This window comes from Astatotilapia calliptera, chromosome 8 (genome assembly GCF_964374335.1).
Source record: "Astatotilapia calliptera chromosome 8, fAstCal68.1, whole genome shotgun sequence".
In the NCBI taxonomy this organism is placed as follows: domain Eukaryota; kingdom Metazoa; phylum Chordata; class Actinopteri; order Cichliformes; family Cichlidae; genus Astatotilapia; species Astatotilapia calliptera.
Genome location: NC_137429.1, coordinates 8977774 through 8992394, shown reverse-complemented (window position 1 = coordinate 8992394; position 14621 = coordinate 8977774). Strand labels below are relative to the sequence as shown.

The window sequence follows — 14621 nt, the reverse complement described above, 5'->3', positions numbered from 1 at the left end:
TAAATGGCTCCTTTACTCTGAGTACCTCCCAAATATATACATAAATAAATAAATAAATGTATAAACTAAATTAAATATGCAAATTCTCTGATATAAACAATCTCCCTGTAAAATAATAAAAATGATCATACAAATAGTACAATTTAAAAAAAAAATAGTATAAAACCGTAAGAACAATGTGAACATGGTCAAAATGGATCATTAAAAAAGCTCAGGTTTTGCAGTGTTATGGTTGCAGTGCAAGCTTTTAGAGAGGAAGTGCAAAGCTTCAATGTTTGGACACATTGTGTCATTTTGCTCTGTGAACTGGCCACGATCTCAGTCCTCCCCTGATGTCCTAAAATGGAATGCAGCCCTCAAAATTAAAAAAGTGTCAGCGTTAAGCTAACGACTCTGTAGGCAAGAGACTGAAATGAGTGCTGTGATTTAACTCAGTTTTAATGAAATCCATTTCAGTGTCTCATATCAGAGAGCTGGAAAGATGTAGGCGAGTTTAAATGTTCTTTTAGGTGGATGTCGGTTTGGAGCTCCATGCCTGTGCTGTAAATTTAATGCAGGAAACCTAAATGGTATAAAAGATGGACTTTCGAGTGCGAAAAGTGAAGTGACTTAAATTTGAATTTTTTTTTAAATGATCACTGGGTGGCGATCATTTTGGTTGCAGAAAGGTTTTACAGGAAAACAACGCTCGGCCCCAATCTTGGCAAACAGAGATCGTCACAAACCGATGGGTGATGTCTCCAATGTTTTGTGCCGTTCATGACTGTGAATCCATTTTAAGAGGTTGGGATTGCTGATAATGTGGCGTAGCTGGAAGCTCTGCCCACTCGATTTTGAATACTTAGCATGAATATAGCCATCATTTTTAACTCCTTCCGCACTGTTTATTTAAACCAGGGGCCAGAATTGGCCTGGCAAAAACAACAGATGTGTTTTTTAGATTGTGTCCACTAGGGTTGTTCAATATAACGATATATATCGTTATCGGACGATAGAATTCTTATATCGGGATATGAGATTTTGGTCATATCACACAGCCCTAGTGTCCACAGTAAAATATATAAATAAATAAAATAGCAGCTTTTCTCTGAGTTAACAAAAAGTTTCTAAATTTATAATTCAGTCTGGGCAATGAGCTGACAGAACCTTTTCTCTAATTTTAAATATTTATTATTTACAATTTAAGCCTAAAGAGTCATGCTGACAGATTTCTTTCATTAATTACAGCAGCACTTCTTTATCGTGCAGAAAAACTGAGATGCACTCCTGAAATTTAAGGAGCTTAGAAAGAAAGTGACTGGACATTTCACCTATCCTTTGAGAAGCTTCTTCAGTTCTAAAACCAAATGCGGGAGAATCCCAGGTATTTAATCCCTAGTGGGAGTTGTCCCTTAAGGGAGTTTTTATGACCCTCTATTAATCATGTGCCTCACGACATGAGCCAAGGTGTGACAAAAGCGTGGGCTGTTATTAGCAGAGGTTTCAGCTGAAACCATTGTGAGGCCTTGCTTCACCCTATCAAGTGACCTATTGAGATCACCTGACGTGAGTGGGGGTTGAGGCGCCTGGGAAGGGATCTTAAAAGTATGTGGCAGAGAGTTGTTGTCGTAAGCCACCTCATCTGTTCAAAGATGGTCGTTCACAGTGGACATAGATGGCTTTTACTCCTTTCTTTAATCCATCTGTGGGACAACTCCCACTCGGGCTTAAATACAAAGAAGCTTCTCGGATATGAGGTGAAACATCTTCATGAAACGTTTAAAAAGTCCACTCGCTTTCTTTCTAAGCTTCTTAGACTGTCATGACCTGGATAACTGAGAACCTACACAGACATACTCATGATATCGCACTTCTTTTTCTTGCATTGAGGATTCGCAGGGATTAAATGTGCAGTTAAACTACTTTACATTGACAGAAAAGGGATTTTCACCTTTCTGGCCCACTTAAAGCTGTATGTGACCCATGATGTAAAGTGAGTTTGATATCCCTGATCCAACCTTAAGCATTTTTTAAATGTTATTCGTGAAAAATTGTCATTCAGAAAGGTTGTTGCTGTATCACAGTGTCACTGTATAACTGACTCTATTCCCCTACAACATGAGTACCACGACCACATGACCGAGAACACTGTGACCCAGAGATCAGGCTGACCCGTCTCCCACTTGCAGTCCTCTAGCTCCACACTCACTCCTACTGTATCTCTATGGCAACTAGGCAACCGGCAAGACTTCTCGGCAGTGGCGAGGAAGCGGATTATGGAGGTTGTAAACTCGGCCCATATTAGGCAGCGGCTTCTGAACCAGTCGGAGGACTCTGAGGATGAGGGGATGAGCGAGGTGGAGGAGGACACCTGGGTGTTCCCGCTGGTGCAGATGAAACCTCTTGGCATCAGAGTGGACGAGCAGGTCACACAGGTGAGCCTCAACACCGCATCTGATCTGTACATCTGTAGTTAAAATGAACTTTTTGCCTTTTACGGTTTCAATTCTTCAGGAATTGAAGCCATTTTTGGTTATCGCGTGGTCTGAAATAAAATAAATAAATGCAGATTTCTGTCATTGTAATTACCTGACTCATTGCTTGTTTCTGTAAACGGTGATTATATTTAGACACCACCCAAAGGGCCATTGTGAGCGTGGATGAACCCTTCACTCATTACATGTTTTGTGCAGATGACTAATAAAATGATACATGACTACTAAACCATAAATCAAGGATAATTATTTGTTTCATAGTCACATATTCTGGGAATAAATATAATAAAATGATTGCTAGCGCAATATACTGTAATTTAGCCATCAATAAATTTAAGTAATAATTAAGTCAGAGCTGAACAATAAGGAAACTCTTATCAGGTTCCTGACATTATGAATCCATTACCAGCAATAAAAATGAATTTCATTCTACGAATAATTAGAGAAATCATTGTCTGTCAGCCCGATACACTTCAGGCGTAATGGGTGTATTGATGGAAAGCTGAGAAAGTGCAGTGTTGAATTTGAGGTTGTTTGGATGAGCGGTTTGCATATTTTCAGTACAAAGTTTTTATGGTAGGTTATAAAATAAAATATGCACTACTGTGCAAAAGTCTCGAGCCACTCCTCATGTCGTGATATCTTTATTGCCAGAAGTATTCACTCATCCATCCAAATCATTGAATTCAGCTGTTCCAGTCACTTTCATGGCCACAGGTGTATGAAGTCAAGCACGTAGGCATGAAGGCTGCTTCTACAAACGTTCATGAAGAGTTGGTCTCTCTCAGGAGCTCAGTGAATTCCAACGTGGCGCTGTGATTTTGTGGGAACAGTTGGATGGCGCCTTCCTGTTCCAACATGACTGCGCACCAGTGCACCAACCAAAGGTTCATTAAAGAAATGGATCAGTGAGTTTGTGCAGGCCAGTCAACTTCTTCCACACCAGAGTCCTGAACTCACCCTGGCAGAACACCTTTCAGGGACTGCGAGGCAACGTCAGTGTCAGACCTCTTAAACTCCTAAACTTTGTGGAAAGCCTTCCCTGAAGAATTGACTCTGTTAGTTAACTATTGTATTATTATTGTTTGTAGAGTAAACAAGAAAGGAAATGACAAGATAACCAGGTTTTCGTCTCATTAACAGACTGTCTATGTAGTCAGCTGAATAAAATAAAGGAAAATTGGGGTTTTCTTCACTTCCTTTCTCTCGTCATCCCTCCAGCGTCTGCTGACCGATGCCGGACCCGAGTCTACTGTGTTTCTCACATCGGGTTACTTCAATCTGACCCGGGCGTACATGCGGCTGGTGCTCAAGGCTGGAGCCAGTTACCGTATCCTCACCGCCTCCCCCGAGGTCAATGGGTTCTTTGGGGCCAAGGGCATCGCTGGAGCAATCCCTGCAGCGTACACTCACATCGCCAGGCAGTTTTACAAACAGGTGTGCCAGGGGGGCCAGCAGGAGAGGGTACACCTGCATGAGTACCACCGACCAGAGTGGACCTTCCACGCTAAAGGTGAGCGACACTAAACTACATATACTTTATACAGTAATGTGCGAACGTCTTAAGCCAAAGAACCTAATTGGTTCTTTGCCAAATTGTTTGTTCTTGGTTGCCTTTTTATGTTTGAATGATTCATAAGTCAGTATTAAGTGACTTAACTTAATTCCTGGGATAACAAAAGGCTTTCAGGAGCCTGGAGAACTGTTGCTCAAGAGCACTTTAAAAATCCCAAGAAAGTCTGGCTCCTTGGAAGAAACATTTCAAGAAATGAGGGTGGATCGAGATTTGTGGACAGTAATGTAGCTTCCCCCAAACTCAGCTGTTCCCAGGAATCTGTAACTAGATGATCCAGCCATTCACACACACACATCTGCTAATTAGTGCTTGAGTGACGCAATATTAGAATTTCAAATCATTATTATTATTTGTTTTTAGATGGGCTGTACATCAATGCAGGCCCTATTTATCTGTTAAATCCATGAAACCGGATTCATTCCGGTGCTGAAATTGGACAGGAACTGCAGTTGAAGGGTTAGCCTCACTTTTATTAGTCCCGAAAAAGGAGCAAACTTAACATCCTGAAGAGATCCTTCCACTTTTTTTTCATTGTTATAAAAGGACAGATCAAGTGCATCTCAAATGTTTGATTGCATTATGAGAACATGCCAGAGTTTGGACTTCATTCAGCCTGTTTTTCTCCTTTTATTTTCCACTAATATGTCCAAAATAAATGTATTTATCCCTTGACAAATGGAAACAACTGTTCATTATGATTGCAATTTTTTTTCTTTTCCCCCCTCACATGCAAAAAAATACTCGCGGATCAACAGCTGATGAGATTTTGCGAGTTGAGCCAGGACTGGACGTCTAGATGAGCTGTATTTGTCTCAATGAAAATAATAAAACACATTACTCTCGCTGTTCTGCCTCCTCTGCTGTTCTTCTTGTGGTCGCAGCGGTATGTAGCGTGAGAGACGAGGACTTGTACAGTCACTGTGTTGTAGCCTCGGGACGAGGATGCACACTCACTCTCTCTCATATTTTAGGGTTTTGGATCTGCTCTGGGGATTTCTGCATGTGCTTCCTTTTAGTTGTGGTTTAGGCCGGCAGAAATCTCTGCTGGAAACGGCTCTCTGAAGCATTACCTCCTCGCTGGCTCACTCCTTTTCTCCTCTCTCACAGGTCTGTGGTATTACCTCCAGGGGCAGGATCGGCCTTGCCTCACTCTAATTGGCTCCCCTAATTTCGGTTACCGCTCGGTTCACCGTGACCTGGAGGCCCAGATTGCCATAGTAACGGAGAATGAGGAGCTGCAGAGCCAGCTGCAGGAGGTCGGCTCTTTATTTTCCACAAACCACAGCCAGACATGATGATGAATGAATGTGTAAGTCTGCGTAACTGAACGAACACCTGCGTTTTAAACTCCCAGGAGCAGGAGATGTTGTACCGGCGGTCCGCTGAAGTGTCCACCTCTACGTTCGAGCGGCCCGACCGCCACGTTAAACTGTGGGTGAAACTGGTCACGCCACTCATCAAGAACTTTTTCTGAGGTGCAGCCACACAGGTGCACAACTCACTACACATGAAAACTCATTAAAATTTAGTTTTGAGTTCATTATAAGGATGATTTCACTTTATTGCAGCTTATTTTCATTTTTGTGGGAGACAAAAAAAAAAGAGTCCAATTTGGCTGTGAGAGAACAGGGTAGAGCAAAATATAAATAATAAAAATTTATTGTGGGTGTTAGTCAATATCAAGGAGAGTACTCATGAAAACACATGTTGCTGTCCTTGAAGCCCTTTGTGGGCCAAAAGAAAGTAAGAAAAGGGGCTATTGTGCTCCACAACACTCTTTTAGGATTGACTATTTTTAGGCCTCTCCAAAAGGTTTTTGTAATATGTCACAAAAATCTGCTGTATTAGAGTCATACGGCTAATTACTTTGGGGTTTCTCACTACTCTCTATAAACTTGTTTGCTGTTTTTTGCTGGTGGAGGCCAAAAATGGAGCTAAAAGAGAGAGAATACTGGACTTAAATTCAGCATTTATAGAGGAAGTTGGCTCCGAAGGAAGGAAGGAAGATGATGTTGAAGACTTGGAAATAAACCTCTGTAAATGTTAGAGCTTCAAGCAGATCACTTGATGCGTGATGCTCCACTTCTGGCCTGCGTGACAAATTAACCCTGTCACAGGTTAATGTCACAGGTTGCTTCCTGATCCCTGACCACAGACCTGTAATGTCAGGCCTGAGACCTCTCACTGAGCCTGCAGAGGAAAGCTGCAGCAGCTGAGATGGGCTCTAATGTAACTTCCTGTTCCTGAACGACTTCAAACGCATTCTTCTTGAAGACTCGCTGGAAAAAAAACCTCCGTATTGCAAACTTTCATTTTGAAAAAAAGAAAGTCCTCAGGCAAAACGAGTTGAGTGTTATCTAAACGGTCATGCTTACACCCTGTCTGGTTGGCTAACTGCTTTTTTTGTTGTTGTTTTGATGAGTTAACAGAGGTTATTAGATCTGTGTGCCTCGTTAACTAGCAGCGCACCTCGGGTTTGACTTCATGCTGTCATCTGCAATAACAACGATTACCAAAGCTCATTTTGAGCCTCATATATTTTTCTGCGCGCAGACTAAAGTCTTACATAATCCATATGGCGTCAGTTATAATACATTTGCACACTGGCAAATGCAAGCATTAAATATGATGATTTTTTTTGGGCGATGCATCTAGTTTCCTAAAACGTTTTTACTTTTTTTGCCCACAGTAATTGTTTGTTTTATGTGACAAACTCAAAGATATTTAGCTCACCGTCTTTTCTAACAGAACAGAGGAGGTGTTTGCATTTGAGGAATGGGGAAGCGGAAAGGATGACTTTGTTTGCCTGGAAAAATGACGGTTAAGTACTAAAATATACCAACTTTTGGAACATATGCAAAAATTCAACATCAGTATCATCAGGTTATTAAAGACAACAGAATATTTCCTCGTAGCTGATTTACTTTCTACACCATCTCCAGTATTTTTATTTAGTTTGTCTGCAAATAAAGAGTAGACAAAATATAGGCCCAAACATTATTTACAGACACACACACACAGAGTAAAACAGGCTGCGGCTTCTTCGAAATGCCTGCAGTCATTGCGGTGAGTCCCAAATCGCAGGTCCCGTCCTCGCCTTCCCAGCAGCCCAAATCACCAAAGTGAGAGCAGGGACAGCGTGTCGGCTGATTCACCGCTGAGTGAGTCATCGTGGTGTTATGGTGATGATTTGATACTGAGGTCTGGGTAACCGTGAATCCTGTCAGGACTTGGCGAGAGGTGAACTCTCTTAAGGTTCAGCAGCTCAAAAAAACCCTGAGTGAACAGGCTGCTTCTGCTTAGCAGAAACATTCAGGGGGACGGTTAAAGTTGTGGTCGCATCATAAACTGAAGATCAGCCAGGAGGGAAGCCTGTCAAGATTGCAGCTAAAGATTGATGGAAAGACAGTCAGCATTTTTTTCTTTTCTCTTTTGGTGGTGGTTTCTGAGAACAGGAAGTGTTGCAGACTGGATACTGACGGTAAATGGGTGGTGTCTTATCACTACCTGAATAGAGTTGTGAAAAAAAAAAATGCTGATTGATGTGCTGCCAGAGGGAAATGGACTAAAATAGGTCATCTTTCATTCTCAAACAATGATGTGTGTAAGAGTGTATTCAGGCCTATTGTTGGAGAAACAGTGGAGAGGGAAAAAATAGAAAAAAAAGTTGTATGTCCTCGAGTTACCGACTCTGTGACGCACGCTCAGGTCTGCGAGACTCATCAATGACTCCAGGCTCAAAGTTGGCCTCAACTCTTACATCATATTTAGATAAGAGAAAAGACTCACTGGTGTCTGTGAGCTAAAAATGCAAACAGCTGTGCGATTTGATCCTAATCTCTGTGAATAAGTCTGAGCCACTTCAAGAAAGAAAAAGCTCTCACACGCACATTAAAACTCACACTTTTTGCAGATTTGACATCTGCTATATGTCAGCTGTTTCAAACATCAGCCTCGAGCTATTCAGGCCTCTTTTCCTGTGAAGGCCCAACACTGTGAATGCCGCCTTGAAGAAACTTCCTTTAAAACAAAATAAACATCTTAAGAATGAGTTCTGATTGAGCGTCAGCAAAAATCTGACATACCTTTTTTTAAGAAGTATTCAAACTGTGAGGCTGGCCGTGCTCTTTACTTTTATTTATCAGTAAAAGTAAGCAATGAATGGATCCTGATATTAGTAGTTTTGTGTTTAGCCTGTGTCCCGTGAATCTCATTCTTCTGTAGTTGCAAAAAAAAGAGAAAAAGTAAAGCACTTAAACCACAAAATTACAGGATTCCTGATTAAAATATACACAGCAGACCCTGAAAGTGAAATAATGGAGTCAAATTTAACGTAGTTGCTTTTTTTTAGGTGTTTAAATTTGAGATTAATCATTTAATCTATACATTTATGCAAGCTGGTACGGGTCAGTGCCATTGCAGTGGTTTCGAAAGGTAGTTGGCAGGCAACGCCATCATTTATATCACAGTTTTCTTTTTCTGGATCTAAATCAGGTTTTATTGTTGTGAAATTGCAACGATTTAATGGTTTTGTAGGGTCATATAGGTTCATAAATGCTAAAAATGGCTCATATAGTATTAGCCATTCGACAGGTGTTGCCTGGCAACGTGATTACACAATAATATTTGATATAGATAAGAACCTTCAGGAGCCTAAGATAGGTAACTGTGTGCTAAGGCTGTCATCAGAGATTCATGCTTTCTAGTAAGATATTAGTAATAATTATTATTTAAGTGCAGTAATGCTGCATTTAGACCTCAAACAACCAGTATTAAAAACATTTAAGTATTAAAAACAATAGATGGCATTGCAGAGTGACCATTATGTAAAAATATTAAAATAGAAATGAATAAATGAAAAATCTGTTAAACATAAGAGCCATGAAAATACACCGCCTTGCATGTTTTTAATCCTGTAAATTTTTAAATTAATTTCTCATTTTTAAAAACTGGGATGTTAAATTAATAGTAAGTAAACAAAATAAAAAAGCTTAAATATCAGTTTGTGTATTGTTTTACATACATCAGATTTTTCTGGAAAAAAACAAAACAAAAACAAATCCCACCGATGATGTTGAGGAAAAAAGTGTGTAACAGGGTTAATAGGTTAACTAACCCTACGTGAAGGGAATAAATATGTGAAATATTCCAGCAGGCCCACCTTCTGTCAAACCTTTGTTTCACAGTTTGAAAGCATAGCTGGGGGGAGCTGGATCTGGAAGTCTGGTAATGTTTGACCTTGTGATCGTGTATCTGTAATTATTACAGAATTAACATGTGACTGAAATAAAAGCAGAAAGCCAGGCGTTTGGAAGACACTCTACACAACCCCACTGCAGTCTTCGTGATAACAAGTGTACAACTTCTTTGTTAGAAATCATCACAGCTACAAATGTTTATTAAACTGCTGCTGAAAATAGTCTCCAACATGTTCACTATTTACTCCTCCAGATTCAGGAGAATCAGGCAAGCTGTTTTCCACACTCTTCCTTTTCTCAACAAGTTGCACGAAGAAGGATCAGATCTGTTCACGCAGCTGAAAACACTTAGTTTTCACAGATTAGGCCGCCGACGGGTTAAAGACCGCGTCCTGTCCTTGCGTGCACCTACGACGTGTAGGGTCCCTGAGCTCAGGAAGCTCAGGGCGACTCTGCATGTGATGAAAGCTGTGTGCTGTCAGGCATTTGTTGAAAGCTGTTTCACTACCTCATCAGGCCATGATATGCGACTTCAGTCAACAGGAAGGCTGTGATGATTTATTCTATGTTTGCATTTGAGAAATACATTTACGCACGAGTGCTCTATATCATTATTATTAAAGGTGAAGCACGTGCTGAGCATACGGGCTGCTGGCATACGTGAAGCTCCTCTGTCAGAGCCTTTGTTCCTTAATGGGATCACACGGCTCTGTTCCTGAAGCAAAGCAGCCTCAGTGACCCCAGCTACACATTCACCTTCAGGTCCAGGAAACCAGATTCATCATATTTACTTATTTGAAATATAAAAGTGCTGTTTTTTTTTTTTTTAAATGTTTTCTTTAAAAATACATTCTGGGTTTTTTATTTAATTTTTTAAAACTTTTTTCTTTGAATTTCAGGCAGACAATAAATAACCTGTTTAGATCAGTTTGTTCGCGCTCGCTCCTGTTTTGTATCCATCTGGCATTGTGATCTGTGTACTTGTACTGCTTATCGCCTCCTTTTTTTCCTGACAGAGGAAAAAACAAAACGCAGCCCTCCAACAATGGCTGTGCCGGTTAAAAAGTTCTTATCAGCAGCGCAGGCTGTCTATTGTTGGAAATTGGTGACAACAAGCTGGAGCCTCTCCAAACCACATGGGGTTAAAACGCAGCTGATGTCCACACAGCATCACCCACTCTAACCCAGCGTGGCGGATTGAGAAGGTCTCCTCTGCCCTCTAGTGGTGAAACTGAGATTTCCCCAATGCAGTGAACTTGCCCCACCGTGACCTTTTTTATATAAAGTAGTCCCAGACCTTTTTACAGCCAAGACACTACAAGACATTTTCCAAGTTAATTTTATTTAGTCAGAGAAATATGACACAAAAACAACCAGAAATATGAACTTTAAAGCTAAGGAAATGTAAACCATCAAAATCAGTTTGAACCTGAACTTCTGCCAGGTAATCGTCTTAAATTCATGTAATCACACCAACTTAAGATTAAAAAAAAACCCAACAACATATAAATGTATAGTGATCAGATTCTATTAAATTTAACATTTGAAATTGCACTGACAAAATTATATGGAAAAGTCTATGGAAGAGTCCAGGAAAGGACACAGCAAAGCTTCCACCCTGAACATATAAAATGTAACGCTGCACAAGGGCTCCAAAGTTTGTGCTTTGTGATGGTAATTAACCGACTCATGTAAGCACTGAGAAGATGCATATGTGAATTAATTTCACCGTAATTATCAGACATAAAAGTAGAAGCAACAGGTCTCTTTGTGCCTTAAAGGAAAAGCAAAAAACATGTTTGTTTTTTTTAAGCAGCTGATGAATGCAAATCAAATATATTAATCTAATTTATTATAACAGTTTATAAATGTGAGGTTATGTAACCAAACCTCATATTCCTGTTACTAAAATGCTGAAAATGGCAAAAGTCTTGTTGTTTTGTTGGAAATGATGTAAATATTAAAACAAAGGTGAGTTTAAGATGGATAAAAGTGGAGGCTCTGCTCTTTCTGCGGATCAGGTTTTTATTTTCATGGAATTAAAACAATGTCATTTTTTAAAGGTAATATAGGTTCTGAAATGCTAAAAATGGGTCATATTAGCCCTTTGATAGTTGGTTGCCATGCAGCGTGATCACATAATACCATATGATATAGATAAGTAATGTACCTGTGAGCCATTTGGTTGCTCAGTGCTCATGCAGTCAAACAGATATATTAATAATAATAATTATCATTTTAGTACAGTAATGCTGCTGTTGTAGGTCAAAGTGCTTAAACATATAAAACAGTCAATATAAAAAAATGTCTAACAGTAGATCACTGCTAAAGACCAGTCAGCAGTCCCCTGGAAACATGCACTTTGTTTGCATGTGAGTAGTTGCTGGGTGAAATCAAGTGCAGAGGATGCTGCACCAAAAACCTGCTTGTGGTTGCTTTGCATGCTGGCAGGTTGCCCCTAGTTTGCTTTCAAGATGCCAACTTGTTTACAAATCCTCACTACCTGCATGAAAGACAGAAACTGAAAAAAGTGTTTTTCAAACCAGAAACGGAGCATTCAGAGTAAAAGTTTGACGTCCCTGTGATAAAGCATTTCATCGCGGGGATGTCAAACTAATTTTACATCACAGGCCACAAACAGCCCACTCTGAGCTTATGTGGGCTGGACTCCAGTTTCTGTCACTGTGAACAAGTTTAACTACACATTTAATCTCTGAGATATCTTAATATAAGATAAAGAAGCGCAATTTAACCAGTGTGTCTCGGGTTTTCTACACGATAAAGAAATGCTGGTGTAGAAAACTGTCAGCGTGAGTTTGGGCTTAAACCGTAAGGAATAAATTAACACAGGCTCATTTAGCCTGTGTTAATACTGCTCTTAACATGTATTGATACCAGCTAGCAGGTGTTATTAATGCTCCATATTTTCTAATGTTTTATTCCAGCTTAATAAGAGTCTTTTAGATTTTAGAAAAACCTTCAGGTTGTCTTCAAGGACAGAAATCATTTAGAAAACAAACAAAAATGGTGATAATGAGGAAGACCTCGGCAGTGCTGCCAGACTCTCAGCCTTCACATCATGTCCTTTATGATAACCACAAACCACAACTAAAAATCACTCGGGAATCAGCAGATTGAGCTTTTTTTTTTTTTTCCGCAGGTGGCAGACAGTCCATTCTGGACATGAATTGAAGGTGGAGGTCGGCCAGCTCCTGTGGAAGAAGCACACTCTGGATGACCTTCAGCACGCTGGGAGCCGGCGTCCTCTGTGTGTCATAGGAAGTGACTGAAACACATGCACACACACAGCAGCACATGTATGTGGCGTACTCGGGAGGTAAATCCTGTTTGTTAAAGCTCTGGATCCACCTTCACACCGTTACACTCTTTATGTATTAACACGTGACGTCATAGCACTGTGGGACTCTGGTTTTGTAGTGTTATTAACTACAAGCATAAAAAAAAAAAACAAACTTACTTCTGTTAACATACGTACACGTCCACAGGTATGTGTTGCATGCATGGAGGAAAAAAGCAGGCACTTCATGTGTGAACGTCTCTGATCAGATGAAGGTTGTTTGGTGACGACACCTCGATGAGCGTTTGACGCTGTGTTTACAGCTCTGCCTGCAGTAAAGTTGACTGTACAGTCTGTGTTATTGTTGTAAATTAAAGAGTGAATGTGTGGGGAGTTTTTAAAGTGTCCTCAAGCGTTTGATTTTTCTGATTGAGCTCGAGTTCAGCGATTCGTGTGGAAAAGCTTTAAACGAGAGATGAAACAAAGCTGACGTGAAAGGTTTCCTGAGGTTTGGTGTCTATTAGCTCTTTGTTTTGGTTTTTCTGCTCGACGACCACTCCTGCTGGTTTTTTACATGTTAAATATAAAAGAAAATGTTTTCTGAAGCTGCTCTGTTTGCTTTTGTTGTGTTCCTTATTCTTTGTGTGTTTTCAGTCTTTTTTTTAATCTTTTGTTTTATTTGTTGAATCCTATTCATCACTTCATTATTAAATTAACAATTCAGCCTCGTTTCATTAGTTGTTTCTTTTTAAATGTAAAGATTTTAAAATTTTAGTCTAAATAACAAAAAACAAAACCAAAGCATCCTTTGTGATTCTAAAAGAAAAACTGAATAGAAAATAGAAATCTATTTGACTTTAAAGTCAAATTATTTTGGGAATGACTGACCTTGACAGACAGCTTCAGTGAGGCCAATGCGGAAATGCATTCTTTCTAATGGCCACCAGGGGCAGACTTCTCTGGTTGCAAAAACAAATATGCTTGTATAAAAGTTTACAAGAAAACCTCAAATTCTCACTTGAATACTTTCCTGATGTGTTTTTGATCTTAGTTTCAAGTCATTATACAACATGAAGCTATTTTTGTAAAATAATCCCAATAAAGTTAAAAAGGTTTAAGCAATAAGCCTCCATCTTTCCTGGTGCCTCCACTAAGATCTGGCTTCAGTTTGGAACCATTTCAGCCTCTTGCAGCTTCAGGTACCTGAACCCTGTGGTGTGTTTTCCACTGCATTCAGATCAATCACTTTCGAGTTTCCTTCCTTTTTATGATGTCCCTTTGTTTTGCTTTGTGATGACAGCTCACACAGTGGACTGTAAAGCTCTGACAGCTGTCATAAAAATTTGTTTGTAACCACTTGGAGCCCTGAAAAAAACCTATCATGAATTTTGGAATTATGTGGGTGTTTGACCACAAATCGGCCATCAAGTATGATTCAAATGTTGACTAATCGTCACTAGTGAACACTGCGTGAGCCACTCTTGCCAGTTGAGAAGAACACAGCGAGATCGACTCGTACTAATATTTTGCGGAGTGCGACACATAAGCCGATGTCTGATTAGTCTGCCTTCTGTCACAGCTCTAACACGTACTACTTCAGCCGTACCTTTCGCTGGAAGGGGAATTTCCCAGGTCTGCTTCAGTGCTCGTGCTTTCATCTCCTTGATATGCGCTGTGGTTTTCCAGAGTAATCAGGTCACATCAACATTAGCAGGATGTGGGGAAACTTTACAGAAGATAACGTAGTTTACTGACAGCTCTGCTAGAATGACTGGCTGCTTCATGAGTTACATTAGATAAAGGTGAGATAAGTGCTTAAATGAATGAGAACAGAGTATTGAAACCTGTGTTCGGTAGCTGGCGGCATGCTTTAGATTGAGGTCAAGTGGGACAGGGAGCACTGGAATTAAACCCATACAAAAGTTCATTAAAAAAAAAAAAAAAGGTTATACAAGATAAAAGGCCGGCTGTGTTTAGTTTATTGCAGCTGTTTGGCAGGATGAGGTTACAGGTGACTGCAGAGGCCACCATGTCCTGCATTAATGACTGTCTAGGTTGCATCAGGACACGTTAGT

At 40.1% G+C, this 14621-nt stretch overlaps 1 protein-coding gene across 1 annotated transcript in view; it reads left to right on the top strand.

Moving 5' to 3' along the window:
* pgs1 (phosphatidylglycerophosphate synthase 1) overlaps positions 1–13668 on the top strand; it is a 45033-nt gene extending 31365 nt beyond the window's left edge. The window contains exons 7-11 of the mRNA XM_026178326.2: positions 2215–2414; positions 3696–3987; positions 5158–5306; positions 5405–5525; positions 12409–13668. Coding sequence (XP_026034111.2) covers positions 2215–2414; positions 3696–3987; positions 5158–5306; positions 5405–5524 — 761 coding nt within the window. The 3' untranslated portion in view covers position 5525; positions 12409–13668. The remainder of the gene's footprint in view (positions 1–2214; positions 2415–3695; positions 3988–5157; positions 5307–5404; positions 5526–12408) is intronic.
* Positions 13669–14621: the final 953 nt, after the last annotated feature.